The sequence below is a fragment of the Chaetodon auriga genome, chromosome 20 (genome assembly GCF_051107435.1).
Source record: "Chaetodon auriga isolate fChaAug3 chromosome 20, fChaAug3.hap1, whole genome shotgun sequence".
Classification (NCBI taxonomy): domain Eukaryota; kingdom Metazoa; phylum Chordata; class Actinopteri; order Chaetodontiformes; family Chaetodontidae; genus Chaetodon; species Chaetodon auriga.
Window position 1 is genome coordinate 15,427,756 of NC_135093.1, and position 23,617 is coordinate 15,451,372.

General features: G+C 42.5%; 3 protein-coding genes across 3 annotated transcripts; 2 read left to right on the forward strand and 1 right to left on the reverse strand.

The window, feature by feature from the left end:
• Nucleotides 1-64: 64 nt before the first annotated feature.
• On the forward strand, nt 65-4,170 carry LOC143339122 (uncharacterized). The gene is made up of 5 exons (XM_076760152.1): nt 65-1,427; nt 2,023-2,129; nt 2,999-3,094; nt 3,177-3,338; nt 3,669-4,170. The coding sequence occupies exons 1-5, from the start codon at nt 1,364-1,366 to the stop codon at nt 3,879-3,881; spliced, it is 642 nt and encodes a 213-aa protein (XP_076616267.1). The 5' UTR covers nt 65-1,363; the 3' UTR covers nt 3,882-4,170.
• Nucleotides 4,171-6,594: 2,424 nt separating this feature from the next.
• mrpl27 (mitochondrial ribosomal protein L27) lies at nt 6,595-8,684 on the reverse strand. The gene is made up of 4 exons (XM_076760210.1): nt 8,584-8,684; nt 7,841-7,969; nt 7,460-7,527; nt 6,595-7,362 (listed from the first exon to the last, which is right to left on the reverse strand). Exons 1-4 carry the CDS (start codon nt 8,621-8,623, stop codon nt 7,156-7,158), a joined length of 444 nt encoding a protein of 147 aa, XP_076616325.1. The 5' UTR covers nt 8,624-8,684; the 3' UTR covers nt 6,595-7,155.
• A 345-nt stretch (nt 8,685-9,029) lies between these two features.
• eme1 (essential meiotic structure-specific endonuclease 1) lies at nt 9,030-15,388 on the forward strand. Its single transcript, XM_076760333.1, has 9 exons — nt 9,030-9,232; nt 9,779-10,557; nt 10,771-10,898; nt 11,129-11,218; nt 11,763-11,884; nt 12,283-12,421; nt 13,722-13,837; nt 13,922-14,111; nt 14,382-15,388. The coding sequence occupies exons 2-9, from the start codon at nt 9,804-9,806 to the stop codon at nt 14,556-14,558; spliced, it is 1,716 nt and encodes a 571-aa protein (XP_076616448.1). The 5' UTR covers nt 9,030-9,232; nt 9,779-9,803; the 3' UTR covers nt 14,559-15,388.
• The last annotated feature ends 8,229 nt before the right edge of the window (nt 15,389-23,617 follow it).

A 23,617-nucleotide genomic window follows, 5' to 3' on the forward strand; every position in this document is an offset into this window, starting at 1 on the left:
ACAAAGGTGTGTGTGTGTGTGTGTGTGTGTGTGTGTGTGTGTGTGTGTGTGTGTGTGTGTGTGTGTGTGTGTGTGTGTGGGGTGGGGTGATGGAAGGGTTGAGGATGAGGAGGATGTGTGACGATCAGAAACTGACCTGTGGCTCTGTGCATCAGAGATGTTAGAGCAGACGTCTTCATATTTCTAGTCTTCCAGGCTTCCTTTAAAGTGTTAGAAGTAGATTTTTCGGTCATGGATGAGGCCAAGCTCTTCAGGTGACATCTGACCCGTCTGTGGCTTGTTGAAGAAATATCTCTTTTCCAGGACTTCACCATGTAAAGAGTTTAGATATTAGCCTTTAATGCTTCTGCATTCAAGTTTCAGGTCATCAAGTCTTAAAGGAGTCAGGCAGAAGGAGTCAAGCCCAAGTCAGTCTGCAAGAACAGTTCAGAGACACTTACAGACCACATCTCAGAAGCAAACACTGTACACTCAGTCCACTACATTTATTTCTCTGTTACTTGCCAGCTTAACGAGACCCTTTTTATCAGCTTTCTATGCATTCATTTCTGTCTTTATTTAGACCCTTTTCAACTTTTAAACACCCTTCTTTTTGCACAAACTCAGTCTGACTTCTCATTTTGCCTCAACACAACTTAACTTAACATACATACATAGCATCAATGTGCCAGCAGCCAAAATACAAGAAAAATAACACTGACGCCTATAAAAAAAAAGAGATAAAAATCTACTGTTAATCACTCAAAACATTATTAAAGAAGAACTCAAGGCTGAAGAAATATTATGCCTCTTATTATACAAATGAATACGGCGGAACTGGTTTTTTCAGCTGGTCTCTACGTGATACATAAAGAAGGTCATATTATTGTGAATTAGACATGCTCAGTGTATTCACAGATGGATAGACACATTCAATTGTACATACAAAACATATAATTGCTTTATAAACTAAGATTTGTTGTAGATGAAACATACTCAACAGTGTCCAAATGAGTTAAAATGAGCTGACAGGGCCAATTCTGCCACTTTTCATTTATTTATTGAAAAGCCTAAAAGGTAAATCTGGCTTGCATCTCCATTAACTTCCACCAGAGTTTGCACAAGAGTCAGTGTTTGCCCTCGCTTATCCTGAACGAGGACAAGCCTGTTTGAGGTGAGTTATTTGTGCTAGAAACTCCGCCGCTCTCCTGATATGGTGTTAATATTTAGCTGTTTGTTAATCCTGGGGGATCTGGTGTTTGTATCAGGTTTAGGAGTTTCCAAAAAAAGCCAAAGAGTCAGCTGTTTTTCCTCTCGCTGGAGTGGAAAGGAGTGATTTGTTGGAAAGCTGCAGATAACGTATGCAGAGTGTGTAAACTGTTTCATGTCCTCTCCCAGAGAGATTTTTGCGATGGCTCCAGAGCTGGTGACCGTTATCGTGGCTTCAGGTGAGTCCTGAGCTTTTTATTTCTCATTGAACTGGCTAAACGGGAGAGAAAGCATCATGTTTTTCTACTTATTTGCTAATAATATTTTCATAGTGGCTTCATAGAAGTTATACACACATCTTTATTTACCATTACATGACATCTGTGATAATATAGGGGGGCGATGTGTCCACTAAAGAGCACACTCTGTATGTGTATATAACAGTAGGATAATGCATAAAGCAGCAGTAATGTGTTGGCAGAGTTAAACTGAGTTGTTTTTAATGATTTTTCATGTACAGGTCTATTTAAAGGACACTTTAATAAGGCCTGTGGGCAAATTAAAGAACTGAGGCCTCAAAACAACTAAAATAATTACACTTTTTAAAAATCTGGATGCTGAATGTACCACTGCAGGCAGGCTTTGCTGCCAGCAAACTATGGAGTAGCACTGTCACTGTAAATTCCAATCTGCTCACTCTAGTCAAAATATTTACTGACGCACAGTAACATGACTGGAAATTTCATATTCCCCCCTTCCCCCTCCAGCTGTGTAATCCGACCCCCTTCCCTTCTGAAGTCGTGACAGTGTGCTGTTTCTGCCCCCCCCCCCCAGTGTCCTGTGTAGCGTTCTGTTTAGCGATCTTGATGCTGGTGGTGGTCTTCTACAGAAAGGATCCTGTGTGCTGCAGATTCAGACCCTACAGGACAGAGCACTATACAGTAAGAGCAACTATCTACTGCAGTGACCACAGAAAGGCTTCAGCTGCATCAACTGTGACTCCTTCTCATTGCTGTAGAGTCTGTTAGATGGACGTGTCTAAGTGCTGGTGTACAGGTGTATCTTACTGACATGTAATACGTTATTAATGTGCATGTTGCATATTGCTGCTGTAGATGTTTAAGATTGTGATTTTACTGCTTTGTTGGGTAGTTTAATCTACAGCAATGCATCATGTTTTCACCACCTGTTTTCAGCTGTGTGACAATGCATTTGTCAGCTAGTCCAAGACGGCTTTGGAAAAGTATATTTAGCTTAAGAGGTACGGTAAATCATGACTCTTCAGGACCCTTCACAAGACGGGGCTACAACATTAGCTAAGAATACAGGACCTGTCTTATTTGATTTTGTCCTTGTGATGCAAATTCTTGAGCAAATTTTCAGGCATCAAACCACCTAAATCCACAGACATGGAGTGAACCTGGAGGATTTGGTCAGAATGAGAAAGAAACAGAGAATGAGAGAAAGAGTCAAAGCCCTTAATACACAACCAGGAGGTCAGAGGTCAGGGTCAGCTACGCCGTATACAACGACACCCCCAGAGCTGATGGCAGGATGCGTGTTTGCCATCCTGGTTAAACAAAATAAAACTAAACTAAAACATATATTGTCACTTACCTTTAGTTTCACGATTTTGAGATATTAATTTATTTGCATTTTAGAAATTTCACCCCCAGAGGAATTTCAGTTGTGGAGATCACAGTACTGAAAAATTCCATTAAGAAGCAGAAACAGTACTACTTAGAGTAACTTAAAGGAAACTACTAGCATTGTCAAATTCTAACTAATCCCAGCTGATCTCTCCCTCCAGGATGATTCTCCCCCCTACCACAGCAGGCACTCTCTGATCGGCATCGCCCGTAATGAGCACAGCGCTGCCATGAACCAGGGAGCTGCTGGACCACAGGTGAAGCAATCTGACTTATACTTGAAATGGCTCTCATGCAGCTGCTTTATTATCTTTTTTTCGGTTTGTGTGTATAATCTAGCCTCCTGGAAGGTTGTTTATAATAGGAAAGCCACATGACTACCACCTGAGCGAGGCTCTGCCGAGGCTGCCTTCCTATGAGAGCGTGCGTAAAAAGGACCGGCAGAGACAGATCCACAATATGATCTCACAGCGCTTCGGCCTCAGCGGCTGCCACAATGAGGTGAACACGACAGAACCTGTTTGTTTCCTCAGCAAAATGTGGAAAACTTTGATCGCACGACACCTTAACGTGAAAAAGATTCACAGCTCTGGTTGATTTATTCTGACTCCAAAGAGTAGAAACATCCCTCGTTGAGCAGCAGACTTATTTGAGTTGCTGAACAGCTATGAGATGTTGGCGTGATTCAGGGAAAAAGCTCACATTTCCTGTGCCACAAATCTTTTTTCTTTAGATCTGTCATTCAAATTCCATGACCCTAGTCTGTAGCACAGCTTTTCTTGACCCTATAAATTACATCTTTAGATATTTCACCTAATATTTCCGCTCTAGCCTCCACCAACGTATGAAGAAACCCTTCGGCAGTCCCTTGACGTTTCCCCTGTACACCTGCACTCTCTGGACATCCACCTGTCAATAAACACCCAGGATGACCCCTCACACATCAGTGAAGACACACGCAACCACAACCAACCATCCACATCACTCCAGGCGCCGTCTTCCTCTCACTGGCCAGCGCAGAGCTCCGGGTTTCTGTCTATCTGACCGTCCCAGAATCCGCTGCCAAGCCACAGCATGAGGAGGCTGTTGTAACAGCCAAGAGACTGACGTCATCGGGGACAAGGAAAGAGTTTCGGGAAGGGAATGCTTGTGCTTTGAGGCAGAGCTGTTGATAGATCTGGGTGATTCTGCTTGGGGGTATTCTCATGGCAATGACCCCGAGCTGTACATAGATACAAGAATGACGCATCTGTGCATTGTTCATGCACAGATGCGGTTTTGATTCCTTACATACCAATCAGCATATTTTTGTACTGAAGCCTTTTATTCACTGTCTTTGAATTGAAATGAGTTTATACTAATTAAACACTGAATGTTCAGCATTTCCATCAGACTGTTGCTCTTAAAGGAGTCTAGAAACCTCTGAAACAACATTTGGACCATCATAGCATGCGAATCCGAAAATAGTCTCATTCTTTCAGGATTAATAATTCACTACAATGATAGATTGTAAGAAAAATATTGTCTAACTGTTTCCTACTGGGAAACTGGAACTTATTCACCCATACGTGCCGTAGTGCCTGATTCTAGATAAGAATGATCATTTTCAGAATGACTTAACGTACTGATGTTTAGCAGGTAATGTTTACCATCCTGGCACGTGTTCATATAAACATTTGCTAATTAGCACTAATCACAAAGCACAGCTGAGGCTTTAGGGAATGGTATTTGGTCATAAACCATTGGCAAACTGAAATGTTGATCTACTGATGGCTCCAGATAAAAACTCAGAGGATCAGCAGTGATTACAGTTCATCCTGTGAGGTACACAAATGTCAAATTTTACGGCACTCTGTTCAATAGTTGAGACATTTCACTCACAACCATAAATGTCAACCGCATGCTGGCGCTAGATTAAAAATCAGTGGATCATTAAAGTCAGTAAGATTCATCTCCTGGGGACCATGACTATTGGTACAGACCAGTCTATCCACTAGATGTTGAGATGTTTGACTGGATAGGTGAAAACTTTGACCTGCTGGTTGTGCTAGATCAGTCAGGGAATCAACAAAATCATTAGGTTTCATCCTCTGGGCACCATGAAAATCTTTGCCAAATTTCATGGTAATCCATCCAATAATTCTCAAGACATTTTACTAAAAAGAACCCATCAACCTGCTGGTGGCAATGGGGATCACTAAAATCAGTAGGATTCATCCTCTTGGGCCATCCATTGAACCAGTGAACCAACTGACCGACATTTCCACCAATAGAGACTGAAAACTCAGTGTTACCATGTGATCATTGTGTTCATGTGGAAACATGAAATTTAAAACCAAACATCTTTCTTCTGTCCAGACAAGACTGTTGTCTGACTGAGGTTAACTAAAGAAACCTACAGGTTTTTACTGTCAGAGGTCTCTTTCGTCAGACCAGGCATCGCTTAAACAGTAACTCTGTTTGGCCTGTGCTCATCGCTAATGACTGTTGCTTTGAATAGGAGAGGTAAAGTACGAAAGCACCGGGCTACTCTTTAACCCAGATCAAACACTGACCTCCAGAAACACAAACCCACCGCGACCAGAGTTCGTTTTGGGAGAGCGAGAGTGCTCTGTTGAAAACTGTGCTTGTGCCGTGCACCTGCAGTGATACTGGCCTGGACTGAGAACCAAGAATGCAGATCTCGAAACAATAGCTAATGGCTATTCAGTAACTTCATGACTCATTTGTTCCCTCTGAAGAGGGAAAACATGTACATAGCGGCAGATATCAAAGGATCTATTTTCTCGTGCTTTTTATAGATATTCCTCAGTTTATCCTCAGCACAGCGTCCAGTCAGGCAGCGCACGTTGACTCACAAACAACGATTTACCCTCCACCATCAAAGAATTAGAACGCCATGTCCTCAAACTCCTTACATCCATCATTTGTTCAGCTTCATGACAGCGTTCCAACTCCCATACAGTGTACCAGGCGTTACCCACACTCCCTCAGCATACCACAAGCCTCTGACATACAGCCGGCCCTGTTGATGTCCTAATTCCTGTTGAAAGCTTGTGCAAACAAATACTGGCAAATGATGTTTCTGATAAGCTCATTTACAGCACATTTTCTACAGGGATTGTTCATATTACATGATAGAATGTAGGGAGACTGAGTGACTGAGTAATCAGAAACCTTATTTTTCTTAAAATTAAGTATTTTCCTGTAAATTTTATCTATGAAGAAACTGAGCTGCAATGCCATTGTGCAATTTTTACCCTAATACTGACACTTAACAGGACAAAACCGAACTGAGGAGCTCACACGTTAACATAGCAGTGGTTGTGCGTCATCTTGTGGTGAGTTTGGGTATTACACTTTTTGTCAAAAGACTATTTTTTCATAAACCACTTGGAAAACTGCAAATGTCTGTGGACAAATTAGCAAGAACCAAAGTTAAAGCTTGTCCTAAGTGATAAACCAATAATATTTTCACACTCAAATCTGCTTAAAAGGATAGCGGGGATGTGGTTTGATCTTAGTAGTGGAATCTCCAAAATGATCAAAAAGTGGTGAAAAATAGTAAGAATCAAACAGTTTAAATGTCTTTTTCTGACCTTATTGATACCTGATATGTGGAGTAAGAAACCATTCCTCTGCCACAAACTGGGGAACTAATGTGCTGAATGTGACAAAATAAATGAATAATAATAAGTTTGTGATATCTTTAAGCAGTTAAAGATATCACACATGATAAGACCCAAGTGATTAGATGTAGACTTTTCACATATAAAACTTTAATACATAAATACAGCACATATTCAGTATGATGGCCATGGCACCTCTGATCCTGAAGGTGGTTAAGTCCTGGGTGAACATGAAGCATTTCAGTGAACAACACCTGTAATGACTGATTCCAGCCCAGTTACTAACCTGTTCATGTGTGACACAGTTGAACCTTTGTTTTCCAAGTCCAATAAGAGAGTGTCATCAAGATCGTGTAGAATTAATCGATCTAAATGTCAACATTTTGGACTGTCACTGGGAAACTGTGACGAGCATTTCTCATAATCTTTTAACGCTGTATAGACTAAACAATAAATGGAGAAAACAATGGGCAGATGAATTGATAATGAAAAGAATCGTTACTTCCTTCGTCACATGATCATGGAACTGAGGAGGTTTCACTGACTCCTCTGTGGCTCATGGTCAGCTGTTCACTTAAGTCCCTGGTGATCAGCCACAGCGTCAGCCAAAACAAACCCTTCTTGAACCTGACCACCACAACAGTACCTGGGAAGTGACGGCCTCCCAGTCCAGCGCAGTCCAGTTAGTTTTAGACCATGTCCACCAGTTTAAACTTGCCCTCCTGTTTGACTGGCAGGACACTGATGAAGGTCTTGTAGAGCACGGCTCCTCTTGGCAGCTTGGAGATGACCTGGAAGGCCTCAAGGCTGCGTGGAGGTGGGATATAGACCTCCTTGGTGAACCTGACGTAGCCGTCCTCCAGGGCAAAGAGCGTGTTGTTGGTTCCTATCCCCACCTGCCGTGGAAGGAGGACAGAAGGAGTTGCGTGATGAGGACATGTATAGTTTAACTACATCTAATCATGATTTATGGACAGAGAAAGCGTAACTTACGTGAGCTCCCGGGTGATACCTTGTCAGCCTCTGGGTTGCAAGGATGTTACCCGCATGGACAAAGTTACCTTGTGAGCAAAGGAAAAAAGATGGGTGATCAACTAATGTCAAAACAACACATAATTTCTTAAAAAAAGGCTCATTTTAATTTCCTACAAGAGCTGGATACTGTAGTTTTTACCAAACTTTACTTGAACAGGAGGATTAGTGTATTTGTTGGTGTCTATTTTCAGCAGTGGAATAATACACATTCAGACAGAAGGGTGTCATATAATAAGAAATTACAGTGGCTCACTGATGTATTGTTTTTAACACTTTTTGATCATGAGGAAGAACAGTGACAGCACTTATGGGAAAGGGTTCAAACTAAGCTTTTATTACCATCCTGTTTCTTGAAGCCAAATCTCCGGCCAGCACTCTTTCCTCCGCGGTTCTTACTGCTCCCACCAGCCTTCTTAGACGCAAACCTAACGGCGTCTAGAAGAGAGGACTGACCAGGCACCAACAGACCTGAAAACAGCGGCACAAAGACATTAATGTGAAGTCACACAGAGATCCAGTTTCAGCCCTGATCTCTTCAAATCGCTAATATGCATTTTAAGTACAGACATCACACCAACATTCATTTTAACTCTGACACTTTATCAAGGTCTTAATTACTTATTTCAAATTCCGTGTAAAACACACAGTAATACCTTCCTATATATTATTGAATTCAAATTTTAATATTAACAAAATTCACAGAGGAGGTCAGCATCGTGCACAGAGAAACGATATAAACTGAGACACTTTGTTTGAATAAATAGTCATAAAAAGTCATAGTAAGTTGGTGTGTCCCAGACGTATCATACGACAGTAATTCTCTCCGAATGTCTAGAGTGGCAGAAAACTTGTGAAGCACAAAATAATTTTTGTCATGTTTACACTGTCGTCAAATTTGACTATGACATTCAGTGCTAATTTCCACATTGCTACCACAGCTAGGTTTAAAACATGCCGTGTTAAAAACGTATGAGTCCAGAAAGCACGGCACTACCCGGTAAAAATGAACCAAATTCACACATTATCATTAGCAATTTGTAAATTCGAGAAGAAAGTATAAAATTCTAATTGATAGTCGATACCTGCTCTGGACTTCAACATCAAGGACGCCATCGCCGCCATCTTGAACTATGTCACAGACGTTTCTTGCGTATATGCGTCACATCCGGATGTCTTTTGCTGCGTTCAAGTTTCCCAAGAAAGACGCCCTACACAACAACACACTGAAAATACTGTTCATCATTAGCTCCCAATCTGTCGTTAAAGGACATCACAAGTAACGTTTTGCATTTTGCAGGAATCAAAAAAGGACTACAAATAATATTTTACATGAATGTATATTTATAGGTAGAAATTAACATTAAAATACTTTATGATTATAACTTACAAAATGCCACGTTATAGTATACAAATAAAGTCAATTGCGATTAATGGTCAACATTTCTTTTAAATTATCATAAAAGTATGTTACGTACGCAATGTGTATGAGTTACATGTTAATGGGGCGATCCTTGGAATTGCAAATTCCAGAAAACATGAACGCAACGCTAACCGTGCAGCCCGGGGAAATCAAATGAGCTCTCACGCAACAGAGAACCAAAACTTGACGTAGTTTAAGTTAATGGAAATAAATAATGACTAACTAGAGCTAGTAACTAGTGCAAATTGCAAGTATTTACCTAAATATCATTCTTCTTTATTACCTCGGCTGTATGCAAGATTTCGTAGAAAGTGAGTATGCAAAGTATCGTGACTACAGTGACGTTTGCTAACTTACGGCTCTTTCTGTTGTAACGCTAGCTGTTCAGTATTAGCTCGGTCATGCTGTCGATGGCTGTAGTCAGGTAAATTGGGCTTGCCTTGTCCTTGGTGTTTCACCTTTTCTTTTAAAGGGGAATTTAATGCTGTGCCAAACTCAATTTAAAAAGCAATGTATTCTGCAAGTTCTGCTGATTTCGGCAAAGCTAGAAGGTAATATATCCAGTTCACTAAGCAACAACCAGTAACGTTATACTAAGTGACTTCTGTAATTGGTCCTTATCCTCTCACACGAAAACACACAATTTATCGAAAGAAGTTCTGCTTGGTGAGTTTTGTGAGAGCCGAGTCTAGTAACTTACTTATACATCGTGTGTATTGTATGTTATGATCTGACAGATAATAATGTCACTTGCTAACACACTTAAGAAAAATAAATCGCCGATTTCTGAACAAGGCTTGGTGGGCGCTGTGCCTTGGTGAACCAATAATGTTTCTGGTCTCGTATCTCATATACAGTACATTTTCCTGGACATGAAAGAACATGGGCAGCTACAGTGATTCCTCCAGTGACCTAGATGAGGAGTTGCCTGTATTTGACTTCCTCCAGCCGGGTCGACACCTCAGCCAAACCTCTCAGAGCCGCACAGAGAAACCAGACCTGGGCAGCCTGGATGGCTTTGATGAAGAAGAGGCAGCTGTCGTCTTCCCTTCAAAGGGCAATGCGGGCGCATCTACAAGAATGGCTGATGTAATGATGATCAGCAGCGAATCTGATGACGATGCACCTTATGTCCCTCTGGCACAGAGACTCAAACAGAGGCAAGACAATGTGATTAGTGCCTCCTCCACTGTCACTAATGGGAAGGATGCTGAGCACAATCCGCCATCCAATCTGGCCAGCTCACGGCTCTCGTGCCAGAATACCATTTCAGAGTCAGAGCATCTGCTCAGCCTCCATCAGGTGAGAACAGCGAACCACGGGGTCTCGAATGGCTCAGAGGAGGTGGCGTCTCTCCCTCAGCGATGGCTGCCTCCGAGGCCTCTCCCCAGCGCAGGAAGCACAGACACGTCTCCTGCCAAGACGAAGGCTGCCAAGCGGACGGCTGAGGAGATCCAGGCCTCCAGGGAGGAGGCTCAGAGGAGGAGGCAGGCCAGGGAGAGACAGCAGAGGGGCAAGGAGGCGCTCAGGCAGGAAGAAGAGAGACAGAAGGCAGAGAGGAAAGCTCTGGCAGAGGCTGCCAAGGCCCTGAGGCCGGAGGAGTGTATCAAGCACATGGTGGTTGCTGTGGACCCAGGTGAAGAGAAGACATACTTGTTACTGTGCCTAAGTGGATAACAAAATCACTTTGAAGTCAGTCGCGCCCTGCGGGTGTCTGTAGATTTATTGAAGATTATTTTATATTGCAAATAAAGCCCACGTGCTTATTCCTTTATGCTTTGGAGCTATTATTGAAGCTATCGCGGCTTTATTGCGGATATGATTTTGATAACTGCGTTTGTGTTCACAGCTCTCTTACAGCTGGAAGGTGGCGGGACTCTGCTGGCGTCGGTGCAGGCTCTGGGTTGTAGCTGCGCCATAGAGAAACAACCCCTCCCACGCAGTGTCAGCTGGATGAGGAGGGCTCCCTGTGCACAGGTGATAAAACACACACACACTCGTTTCCCAATGCTGTGTTCTATTCAAGGTGAAGCATGAATATATACTTGTCACATTTCGTGTGACACCTCGCTGTAATTGCCTTAAACAAATGAAGCCACGGTTGAGAACGAAGAGCAGTTTTAAGAGCACTCATTTAGTAATAATGCCACTGAACGAAATGTTTGCTAATGAGCGCTAATCTCCTGTCTGTTCCCTGCGCCTCTCAGCCAGACGATGGAGTGTGCGTACCAGAGGCCCATGTGGTGATGCAGATGACGGTCGATGACATCATCACGCTGATCCACAGCCACGTTCAGGTTGGTGTCACACATTAACTACAGCATCACCAGAGCGACTGACCTCGGTGCTTTTAAAATGAGATGAACCTAACAGGAAAAAAATGGGGTCACTGCACTAACGAACAGCAACAGGGTGGAGGAGAACAGATGGAGGAAAGTTACATAACGATACAGGAGTAATAAGCAGACGTCTGAAACTACACGAGTGTACAAATAGACAGAAAGAATCCAATTCAGCTCACTTTAATGACCACGTAGCTGAGCAGATGGTCTTTGTTTTGAGTGTGAAAAAGCACCGTTCCATCAACATCATGACGCATTAGCAGTATTAAATAGCAATAAAGGAACCCTCAAACAAACGGCATTGTACACGTCCACAACAATTACAGCTAATTCAGCTCTGTCAGAAGGCAGTAGAAGGAGGAGGTTAGAGCCCGTACTGCAGGTGGAATAAAGCTGTTTTTCAGCTGCTTTTGTCTCGGTGGGTAGTGATTGATAGTGTCTCCCACGTGGTAACATGGTAAATGCAAGTCCTGTAATACCAATCTATGGTCTAATGCAGGAGGAGAGGCATGGCGGCTCTGCCTCGGGTCCCACTCTGACGTCCTGGGTGCAGCAGCAGCAGAGGTGTCATCCCGGCAAGACCCTCAGCCTGGTGGTCATCGACCTGGAGAAATACTTCAGGTAGGGGAGGACAGCACCTGCTAGGATCCGAATTTGTTGGTGTGAAACTATACTTCATGTCAGGGCTGCAGGTAGCAGTGATTTCTGTGGGATTGATCACAGGCTGATTGACTGGGTGGAGAAAGTGGAGCAGACAAGCAGCTCTCAGTGTGAATGTGTACAAGAGTGTGAAGTATAGCTCTCTGTGACATGTTAAAAAATAACACGGAATGGCACTCAGACACAGTGTAAGCTAACATCTGCTGCTGCCTTAGCATGTGGAAACATGTCACCTATCGCTGTCAGCAGAGTCTGGCGGAGCACAGCTGGAAATGGTGTGAGACGTATGTGTGATGGTCGGAAAACGAAGCAACGGGAACTGCCAGAGGATGTCCGGAGTGAAAACTTTTTGTCCTCAGATCCCAGAAGTCGCAAAGCCAGAAGAGGTTTCGAGAGGCCGTGTCGCGGGAGGAGCAAGGGGGAGGAAAGGCGAAGAAGAGACGGAAGAATGGGGGAGCCGAGGCGCTGCCTGAGGTGTCACGAGTTGAAGTGGAGGAGGTGGGTCGCTCGGTGGAGGAAGAACATCTGCATTTTTCATAGTTTAGAGAAGAAAAATGAAAGTGAGAAAACAGATTTCGTATTTGTTAAATTATTCACTTAACATTTCTACCCTCAGTCCCATTAATTCACCCTTTCCTAATGATGCACTTCATTATTTAAGGGCATAATCAATGGAGAATAAATTGAATTTTAATAGAGTAATGTATGTTTAATGGAATATCTGTATGGTTTAAGGGATTTATAAGGCTTAAAAATCCCAGTCATCTCTTAATTTATACATTAAAGGTATAATCTTTAAGGTTTTCATTGAAATAAATGTCTGTTAAGTCACTATATGCCTATATGGCTGACTGATGAACTGCTGCAATATTTATATATTTGCAGTATTATGAAATGGGTGTCAGTCTTGACAGTCCTGGAAAAAATGTTTTATTAAGTTGCTGCTAATGCAAACGGAACACTTCCTACAGCTGCAGCTTCACATTAAAAGCATTTAACCAGCTGAACTTTGACCTCAGTGAGCTGTGAGATGAGGAACTAGAGCTGACAGGCTGCACACCTTCCGCTTCTCAGCGATCTAGCTAAGTCCTCTCAGCGTGCCCCTCTGTCCACAGACACCCGCTGTGTCTGTGACCTGTATCATGAAACCACATTTTATCGTCACCACCACTAACTACAGGCTTCAGGACTGAAATCTTCGATTGCATCTTTAAAGGGGCCTCGTTTTTTTTTAGTGAAGGTCAAAATTTAGTGATGACATTCAAGCTTTTTTAGTTTAATATCCCTGTAAAACATGCAGATTATCCATTAAAATCGCACAATATATTAAAAAACATTCATTTGGACAGTGATTAAACCCAAATGTGGGGTGAACTGCTGAATTTGTACTTCATTTGAAAACGAATGGCACAAATGAAATGTTTTTTAGGAGATTTTTACCTCTTAAACCACCCCTGGATCTAATTTTAAGGGGTTTATTTTATCCTTTTGAGGTGAACTCCTAAATTCACATGGTAATTGATGGTAGTATAAATTGAGGGGTATCAGGATTATTAACTGCATACTTTACGTAATCTTTGCCAAGACAATAGAAAATACTATAAGTCATGTACCCTTTACAACCTACTTATTTTGTTAATTTAGAAAATCAGGTGTTTTTATTTGCTTGCCTTCTTTTTGTTGTGATGTTCTCTCCATCTTGTTTTGGACTCAAGGCTTTGGTGTGTTTTCAGGGGTAAATGAGGGGATTTTAAGGGATTATTGTCTCTTAGTGAATCACATCATTCTGTCTCATCAGGCAGTGGTGCATCTCCAGCTCCACACCGGCGTCTCGCTCCGCTTCTTGCCGACCTGGAAGGACTTTGCAGATCACATAACCATGACAACCAAAGCGGTTGCAGAAGCTCCCTTCAAGTAAGCGAGCTCTTTACAGCTCCGTCTGGCTCCTTTTCTGCCAGATTAGATAATCACTTTGCATGTTCCTCGGTGTGTTATCAGGCGAGAGAGGGAGAAGACGGGCTTCTCTTTCTACTTGGAGAGTGAGTGGGCGGGCGGGCAGCGGGTGGATAAAGCTGGGAAGGGGCTGCTGCAGGTGTGGAAGAGACAGATCCAGCAGCTGAACAGAGTCAGTCCAGACGTGGCCTCGGCAATCCTGGCAGCGTATCCCTCCCCACAGCTGCTCAAGAAGGTACGCCAGTCACTGCTGCCCAGGTCTGCTGCCTTTGCATTTCAAGCTTTTCTTCTAATGACAGCAAATCACTTTCATCTGGTTGTATCGCAAAGCCAACACCAAACTTAAACATTATCACACAGTCAATGAAAGTGTGTTGACCTCTATGTTGGTTTAAATATCAAGGAATCACAACTAGGTCAAAACATTTTCAGTCCTAATCAAAGAGACGTATCCACAAAAATCGTGTTTGTCCTCCTGATCAGATTGAGTACTTCCTTTCCACAGGCTTACAACCTGTGCAAGACCAGCCACGAGAAGACCTCGCTGCTGTCTGACCTTCTGATCCGCAGAGGTGAGGGCATCACCTCCACGACTCGGCGGGTCGGTCCGGAGCTTTCCAAACGCCTCTTCCTCCTGATGAACTCCTGTGACCCTGAGCAGACTCTGGATTCCACTGTCTGACCTTTGAAAGCTGTGGACTAGAAATCTGTTTTTTTTTTTTATGTGATGTATATAATAAAGTTTTATGACAGGCTCATTTTTGAAGAATGCTGTCATTAGGAAGTATTTTTGAAGACCATATGTAATTATGGAAAGGTAATACTCATCGTTCTGGCTATGGTTCATGCTAATTTTACACTCGCCAACTCCATTGAAGAGACTGTGGGGAAAACATAAGAGGAAGCATGTATATTGTATAAATCAGCTTCAGTGCCTGTCTCTGAGTCTCAGGAGAACTAAAGAACGGAGCCCTTCACACTATATCTACAGCTTCCTACAGCCTCGCATGTGTAACCAAAGTGCGATGCAGCTCGTTATCCTAGAAGTGGATCCCTTTGCATTGCTAATCCAGGGATCAAGTTCCTCTGTTTACCTCAGTTCGGACTCAGATGCAAGCATTGGAAATGTTTTATGTAAAACTGAAGTTTATTGAGGAAGCTTCGGGAGACTCATGCTGCTAGAAGACATACTGTAGGTGGTGAGCGCAAAGTTAGCGTGACACAGTTAGCATAGCCAGAGTTATGAGTAGGCTTTAAATGATCATTTCAAAACATGTTCTTGGTGTATTTAATAAGGAAGGTTTGAAGTCGTATCTTTAATTTGCATCCTTTTAATCATCAGTATGATCAAACCCGTGTCGTTCACACTAATAAAGATGCTTGCTTCTGTGCGGAACAGCGTCTCTGCGGCTCACCGCTAATCTGCTTTCATTAAGCATTATGTGCGGTGTAACACCTCACACCTCATGTGTTTAACTGCTGTCCAATAAAATTACACCAGGCCAACCTCTGAGCTTTCTGTGTCATCGTGTCTTCATTGCCTGTGTGTACCGAGCCTTGTTTCTCCTGGCCCTGTTTGTGTTTTCATGAGCGTGGAGGTAAAACGCTGCCACAAATCTGCTCCACTTCGCTTTGCAATGCCCACGGTTCATTTCCACCGCATTACCAAAATGGAACCTGACCAAGAAGTGATGAGTGCCTGGAACAGAGGAAAAGAGAGCGAAAGAGACGGATGGGTAACGAGCTGTTAAATGGGCTTAAGAGATGAGCAACATGCCTCACCCCAGGTCCTGCATACAGAGAGACACTGAGAGGTGCAGCAGTCCGTGGTGGCAGGAGGTTCACACAGGAAAGGACTGAAAGAAGAAGGGAATGAAGAGAACAAGGGTATCATACTGAAAAAAAAAATGTAGAGCAATGACTTCTAGTTTCAAAGCTTTATTCTCACCACAGACGGACAGACTGAGTTACTTCTATATGAAATAAAGAGAGAGCAAACCTATTCTCCAGGAGGACAAATACCAAATTACAATAATCCTGCTTTGTTAAATCTTTGTTTGTAGGGTACTTTTAAAAAGTACTTAATACAAGGCACAATTCAAAGTAAAATGGAAAGATGTATAGATCAATAAAAACATTAAAGCTGCACTTATCAGATTTTTTGTATGAAGTAAAGGGGTTAAATGACTGTGTGTAATGTAAAATGTGTAACATGTAGTCAAAAACCCACAGAATTATCACCGAACTCTGCAGATCAGCTCAACTCTACTGAGCTTTTTAGCTTCTTTCAGCTCATTGTTTTGGTATTACAGCCCCCAACTTTACTGAAATATGCAAAGTCTGCAACAAGTGGGTGAACATTTAGCAGCCAGTTGTTTCCCTCAGGAACCCAAAACAGAGCTAAAGGTAGACCAGAAACACAGCTAAAATGTTAGCCATATCAACCTCACAAGGCCAAATGTGTCAAATATGTCAGCAAATTTCAGTGATGAGTAATGAGAAATGAAATTAAAAGAAGTAAATCACAAATCAACAAATTCACATAAAACATAAATGAGCCTTGGGACTACAAATATGGTTTCAAATGGCCAAGGATTCATTTACTGCCATTGTATCGGGATGAAGGCAGACACCTCACCCTGGACAAATACAACAAAAACTGCAATCCATCACAAAAGAAAACAGAATGCAAAATGTTTGCAAAAGAACTGTGTTTTCTGAAGCGTTCCTGAGTCCATGTATTAATATCCTCTGTCTCACAAAGTATTGCAGGCATAAAATTCAGAAGAAGCACATATTTACAAAGGTCTGTGATGTTGGTGAGGTCAAACATTAAACATATTGTCTTTGTACTGCTTTGGACTCGGGGCTGTATCAGCATGGCGGGATACTGCCAGGAGGACGTGTGGAATTTGTTGTTTTTTTTGTCATTTTTGGTTGAACTGATCTCACACTCTCACCCACCAGGCACTGCTGTCGAGGATAGTGTACTGTAACATCAGCTGTATGGCAACTGAGTGTGATGTATAATTGGTTCTGGCATTCCTGGCCCAAAGCTATTGTTACATTACATGATTCAGTAGCTTTTAGTCCATGTAGTCATGCAGGAGGAGCAGTACTCCTCCGAACCTTGAGTTCAGGTCACACAACTTGGCAATTACAGTGAAAGATAACATTGCTTTGCTCTACCTCAGGACAGGCCTTCGCTTCTCATCCTCCCTTCTTTACTTTGAGGTGGGGGGGAAACATTAGAGATGTCAGTGGGATGGCACAAAACGGAAAAGGGGTTGTGCAAAAGTAGGAGATGTGTGTGAATGACTCAACCATAGCAACATTATTTCCTGGTAGCACCCCTTTGTTTGACCTCAACCAAAGGAAAGACGGTTTCATCTGAGAAAAAGGGAGAGCAATGCATCACAGGGTCGCGTGTCACTGTCTGTTTGTCCAAGACAGGCAGACGTTCACCTCAAGATTCTGTTTGATGCATGCGGAAACATATAACTGTGGCATATATGCATGGCAACACCACACGCTGAGAACACCTGTAAAAGGTGACATTTTAACCTATTACAGGACACCATCACTGCTCCCTCATTCTACGCATAAAGGAATTTTACATCAAATTTACGATACGAAATACAGAATTTGATGATTAGAAAATGTTACACTTGTCTAAAATTTATATCACCATATGCACGATTTCTCAGCAGGGTCTCATTAACTCAGTATGAGGACCTGAGGCAACATCATACAGTGGGCCCTCATTTGTCCCACTCTCTGTGCACTCTGCATGTATTATGCCCCTTTCAGACATGCACCTTGTCAGGTCAAATATCATGTCAAGTCACTTTCATGTAGTAGTTCCGGCAGCAGTCTTACTAGGTCAGACCGAGCAGAATTTCTGTGTTTAACACTTAAAACAACGTGGAGGTCTGAACTGAATGCTGTCAGATTCAGGCTGCAGCAGCACAAGGTTAAATACATAGAGAGATTAAATGTCATGCTGGCCTTATTAAAATCACTGAGCTTATTTGAAGTTGTTGAGATTCTTCTCACGTCACATCGGACTTTAAAAATGAAACCACAACGGCATTCAGACCAGCACTCTATATTTTCACGTCAGGCGCATGGATTAATAAATGAATAGCCAGCAAGCCACTTTACATACAGTGTGAGAGAAAGTAGGAATTAAGAGCCCCCACATGTGCACTTTATAAAGCTGTCAGCAGAATTCACCATCCAGCAATGCAAAGTGCAGACTCTCACTGTAAATGTGCTGTCATGCCTTCATGAAGCAGTAGGGAACATTAACATACAGGACACCATGTCTGAACGAGAAAAAGCCATCACTCTAACACATATGAAGCCTGGAAAGGGAATTATTATTATTATAATAATAATGATGATAATAACAATAAGCTATTTAAGTTAAGCTATATAATTTATTTTGGAATTTGTATTATGGAAGCACAACATGAACTGAAACAATAAAGGCTCTAAAACTAGATTTTAACATGAGGTGAAGCCTCAACGTCGGTAATGTTTCAACTGAATTTTAAAGGTCGATGTAAAGACGCAATTAGACATGAATACTTCCAGATTTGCACACACTGAGACAAAGATGCATCCGGGTGAGTTAAGATACGTAAATGTACAGAGATGAGAGGGAGAAGGAGAGAGACTGGAGCAAAATAACAGGAAGAAGGAGGAGGTTCTGGTGAGTTCAGTGAGAGGCTGAACAGACATCTACACAAAAAAAACACATTTGCAATTAACTGACTTTTCACAAGCTAATTGCCACGTGGTGAACTTTAAGCCCTGAGGCCACCTGAGGGTCTTGAGGCTCTGGGGCAGCCGCTTGCTTTGCCCAGTTGAAAATGCAGCCTTGTTTCTGGCTAAATCCCTGTTGACGTTTAATGAGCATATTAATGAATGTGTTAAACATGACGTGCCTAATTACACATTACTATCCTCTGTATGAATCCTGCGCTTACAGTATGTTATTTCCTCTTCTCTCTTGACAGCTTTCCGATCTGAAGCACTCTGTGCGAATTAATGTTTCAGAACATAAAAAAACCCCCCATACTAATTAAACGAAGGTGTAAATTAATCTACTCCTAATCATGTTTAGACATATGGGAGATTGTGCAGTGTGAATGGTTTGAGCAATCTTTGCTGCTGTGATGATGTTTAATCACTTGGGGGCAGACTTGCGCCACATAAATAGCGTGGACCAGTCAGATGGGGGAGATAGAAAAACATCAGCATGTGTCAGGATGTTGGAGGCTGGATAAATTATCAGGCAGGCAGAAAATGTATCCTGTAAACTAAAGGACGGGGAAAGATAAATATGCACAGAAAAAAACTGCTGAAGATTTTGATAAATGGCTCAGATAAGTTTGGGTGGATTTTCCTATATGCTGAGATAAGATTTCAAAGTGAAGGGCGTGTCAGCTGGCATCTTTTTTTCTACGCAGGATGTCTAATATCTCAGTTTTTCAGAGTGTGGAGCCTTTAGGTGAGCCTCATTCATGTTTCCAGGTTGCAGTGTCTACAGAGGAGGTGTCAGCTTGGATTAAGGTGAAAAGGGTTCTTCAGTCCTGCTGTCTGCCCCATTAAAGATGTATGATCATGAAGTGTGATATAATGTCAGGCTATCAAGGGGATTAGGCTGTCTCAGTGTGTACATGCACGGGAAGTCAATGTGTTTGTGTGGCTGCTTGCAGAATGTGTAAATGTAGCAAAGGCAAAGCTGAAGAAACAAAAACGAACCAGTCTGTCACCTTTAATCTATCGCCTTTTGTATCAGTTCATCCTGTCACAGACTGCGTTCACTCCCCAACCCTGGCCACGTACAAATCAATGATGTCACAGCAGGTATTTTTCCATTGACGACTGATAGAAAATACCCGCCGTGACGTCGCGGCTGCACATGCGGCCAGATGTGCAGCATGCTTGCTGTTATCAACCTGTGGTGAACGTTGCAGGTTTTTTTTTTTTGTAACACAACGCTTTAATCCAAACTTTAACGATTCCCTTTACATGCTTAAGCCTAAACATGAGATCTGCTCATTGCCAGTTTTGTATTAAATGTCTAAGATTTTCCTCTTCTGAGCCTCAGATGTAATTTAAGTAAGATTTTCACACTAAGATTCAGGACCCAAAACTCGCAAACACTGCTGGACTGATCTCTCGGCAGGGGGGCAGAAGTGCAGAGGGCTAAGAATGTTTCAACTCCAAAGTGGGAAACAGATCTGGCTTTGTACATAGTAGCATGGAAATATTGAAGTGCCTTCCCCAAAACTGTTGCCAAAAAAACAGAAGAACACTAACATTTCCTTAATTTGGAGCCAAGCTGCCATGAAAGCTGCATCAGGCTCGTTGTATAGGCTGTCCGCATAGTTTTGGTGATATCATTTAGTTGTTAATTATAAACCATGCCTTTTAGGAGGTTTAATTGATATCATTTTTGCAAAATGTCCTGTTGAACATACAGTACAGACACATTCATTTTGCTTATTTTCTTCACTAAAATTCATGAAAAATCCACCCATTCCTAAAGGCCAAGGGGATGTCATCAAATTGCTTAGCTAATGAGATATCTGATTTTCTAGTCATTGAATCGATCAATTGAGCAGTCCGTTCAGGTTTTTCACAATCTTTCCACCAGAATGTGTTGCAAGTGTGCAAATGTGTGTTAGATTGTATATGGAATGAGTCCTAAAACTTGGAAATGAGTCAAATGAGTTTTTCTGAATAGGTTTTTGGTTAGAAACTTGAAATAAGGTCTGTGGAAGTTTTATTCTACGACATAAAAAATGGCAGTAAACACCCCGCTCATGAATTTTGAAGCTTTAAATGTCTTAAAACAGGTGGTTGCTAATGAATGGCTAAATGAGACTGCAGAGGTCGTCTGGGATGTTGAACGTCATCTCACTGAACAAGAAAACTACTTGCTTGTCCGCATTTACAACATTGTGCTTATACTTGTGCTCTTGTAAACTATTCTGACTCAAGCTTTCCTACTTGTAGATTTATCAGTTTATAGTAAAGTGTAGTAGGAAGTCATGTGATTGTGATGTAGTTCATTTATAGCCTAGCATTAGCCTTGTACTTCTGGTGAAGGGTTAGGGTTACTGTACTCAACTTTTGTTTGCTGTTGAGCTTATTTTCTGCAATAATCCAAAATCCAGTTGAGAAATCCTATTGGCTCTTTGTCAAGGAAAGCAGGCGATTCTAACTTCAGGACTGGCCTTCAGAAATGCATCATCCCTGCAGCTCTCTATGATGTGGGGTAAAAGTTCAGTCTGAGCATGGCTCATGAAGCTACAGTAGAGCAGTAAGATGTAGCATGCTAATGCTAATGATAGGCTGTGAAATGCAAAACGGAAGGACTCCTCTCATCAACATTAGGAGTCTTTCCAGTGACTATTTGACTTCCTCCTCTATTCTGTTAATCTTTTCTTTCCCTTTGCTGTTGAAGGAGTGCTAACAGCCAAGCTTACGCCATTAGCTTTTAACACACTTGGTCCAGGACTATTGGAAAGTCATGGTGGAAGTTGCCCTCAGGCACTTATCAGACATCAGCTTATACTCCTTAAATCATAATCTTAACAGCGGCGGGGGCAGAGGAATCTTAAATTTGCTTTTGGAAGAGCAGATCTGTTTGCACCAGCCGCCCTGCCTCAGAGACTGGGAGCTACAAACTACACCCATCAAATTTTCATTGATCTCTTGTCCCACAAATCAGAGTGGTCGTCTCCTCCTTTTTCATCAGCATGCTGTCGGATACGTCTGTGCCTGTTTACTCCACGCAGCTTCAGAAATTACAATGTGAGCCCCCGATGGAGGAACAGAACTTTTTAGCTCATCAAAAATACACAAACAGAGCATCTCTCAGGGGTTTGGGTATATCCCCGAAGAGGCGAGTGGAAGAATCAAACCGGACACCCCACCCCTCCGCTGTCTGCAGCCTCAGCACTCTCAGTATTCCACACCGGTAACGACAGTGGCTGGGGTGCTCCCGCAGGGCGTTCTTTTTTTTTATTAACATTCCACTCAGCTGCCGTCCTGGTTGCTTGATCCACAGAAACAAATTGGGAATAGCCTTTGATACAAGAGTTGAAAACACTCCCAGGGAGTTCACAGAGACACAAGAAGCACAGCTTCCTAATCGCACACAGGCAGGCACACACTCATAAATGGAAATAAGTACAAAGATGCATGTATTTTACATGCACACTTCCCGGATGAGGAGTGATGCACTCCCACGTCATTTTATGGCTACCACACTGGTTGTTATACATCAACCCCTGGCTTGCCTTCAGCAGACAGAATGCCATTCAGAGAGCTCTATTCAAATCAGACACTGCAACTCCTTGGACATGAAGTGGCCCGCTCCCCACAGTCCTTGAGATGCATGGCAGAGAATGACAGACCCTTGAAGTGATGTGTAAGGCCTTCTTTCTATCCGGCTGCCAGCACCATCATGTCTGGCTGTACCGCTGCAAGACAGCGTCCTCTCTTTATGCAGCTACACAGCGACATCCGCCACACACAACAGGAAGAAGACAAGCCTCTTCTTCCTCACAGGGAGACGGCGAGAGATAAAGAGACAGAGGGAAATGAAGAAAGGTGGACAGAGAGAGGGGGAGAGAGGAAGGATTGAGCAAATGTGTGTTGTGTCATTCGTCATTGCCTCTTTTCCGCAGGTCTGCCTCCCTCCCTAGTGAGCCTCGGTAAACTGAGCCACAGAAAGATAAAGCATGGACCAAAAAAAAAACAACAAAAAAACAAAAAACCTGCATACACACCAAAAGCACATAGAAACATACAGCGGGACAATCAGAGGATGACATCAATACAGTGTGGGATAAGGAGAACGTTGTGATCAATGCTCTGTGCTCCAGCAGGAGATATGATTTAAGGGACCTGATTGAAGTAAGCCTGTTCTTATTACATGTAAGCACTGTCAACATGATCTTTGATCTACTGCTTCAAAGCTGTATTAATTGATTTTTCATTGCCCGCTTGGAGGCAGAAGAATGTCACAACAAGCTGAAAAAACACAGTATCTCACATATCACTTTCTATGTGGATGTGTGCTTGCTAATTGTGTCGGCAAACAAGCAGCAATGTGCACATCCAGTGACGTGGAGCAGCATTAGCATTAAACCCATACCAGTCCATACGAAGTCAGATAATGATTTATTGACCAAATGAGCACGCCAGAAAAGAAAAACAATAAGCTAAAAGAAGCTAAAAGCCCTGCAGATCTGCAGAGTTGAGTGATAATTCTCTGTGACTTCATCGCTGTGAGCAACACCTTTCACAATGCACATAGTCAGTTGATCCCTTGTTAATAGAAAAATATTGATTAAGGAACTTTAAGGATCATAGAGTCTGACTGCACATCATGTCTTCATGGCACTTAAAGCACGCCGACTTGAATTATCACACCTCTCCCCTCCACTGTTTAGTCTCTGTGATTGAAAACCAAGCACCAAATGACTCCTGTCAAGCACCTCCGCACAAGATTTCCGCCTCATAAAAATGTGAATAAATGGTATTGAATGCAACCTTGGCCCCTGGTGTTGCTCTCTATCAGCACTACCCATCCCGCCCCTCCACCACCACCACCACCCTGTCTGCCCCATTAGCCATGATGGAGTGGAAGATCCATCACTCCAACCTGGCTGCTCCGTTCAACCAAAAGTGAATGAATTCATACGTTTCCTATAC

Excerpts from the sequence above, each read along its gene's own strand:
- LOC143339122 (XM_076760152.1), top strand. The coding sequence starts at position 1,364 with ATGTCCTCTCCCAGAGAGATTTTTGCGATGGCTCCAGAGCTGGTGACC. Across the intron at positions 1,428-2,022 it reads GACCGTTATCGTGGCTTCAG|TGTCCTGTGTAGCGTTCTGT; the intron begins GTGAGTCCTGAG and ends CCCCCCCCCCAG. Across the intron at positions 3,095-3,176 it reads AGGGAGCTGCTGGACCACAG|CCTCCTGGAAGGTTGTTTAT; the intron begins GTGAAGCAATCT and ends TGTATAATCTAG.
- eme1 (XM_076760333.1), top strand. The coding sequence starts at position 9,804 with ATGGGCAGCTACAGTGATTCCTCCAGTGACCTAGATGAGGAGTTGCCT. Across the intron at positions 10,899-11,128 it reads GGAGGGCTCCCTGTGCACAG|CCAGACGATGGAGTGTGCGT; the intron begins GTGATAAAACAC and ends TGCGCCTCTCAG. Across the intron at positions 12,422-13,721 it reads CACGAGTTGAAGTGGAGGAG|GCAGTGGTGCATCTCCAGCT; the intron begins GTGGGTCGCTCG and ends CTGTCTCATCAG.
- mrpl27 (XM_076760210.1), bottom strand. The coding sequence starts at position 8,623 with ATGGCGGCGATGGCGTCCTTGATGTTGAAGTCCAGAGCAG. Across the intron at positions 7,528-7,840 it reads TGGCTTCAAGAAACAGGATG|GTAACTTTGTCCATGCGGGT; the intron begins GTAATAAAAGCT and ends TTTGCTCACAAG. Across the intron at positions 7,363-7,459 it reads GGTATCACCCGGGAGCTCAC|GTGGGGATAGGAACCAACAA; the intron begins GTAAGTTACGCT and ends CTTCCACGGCAG.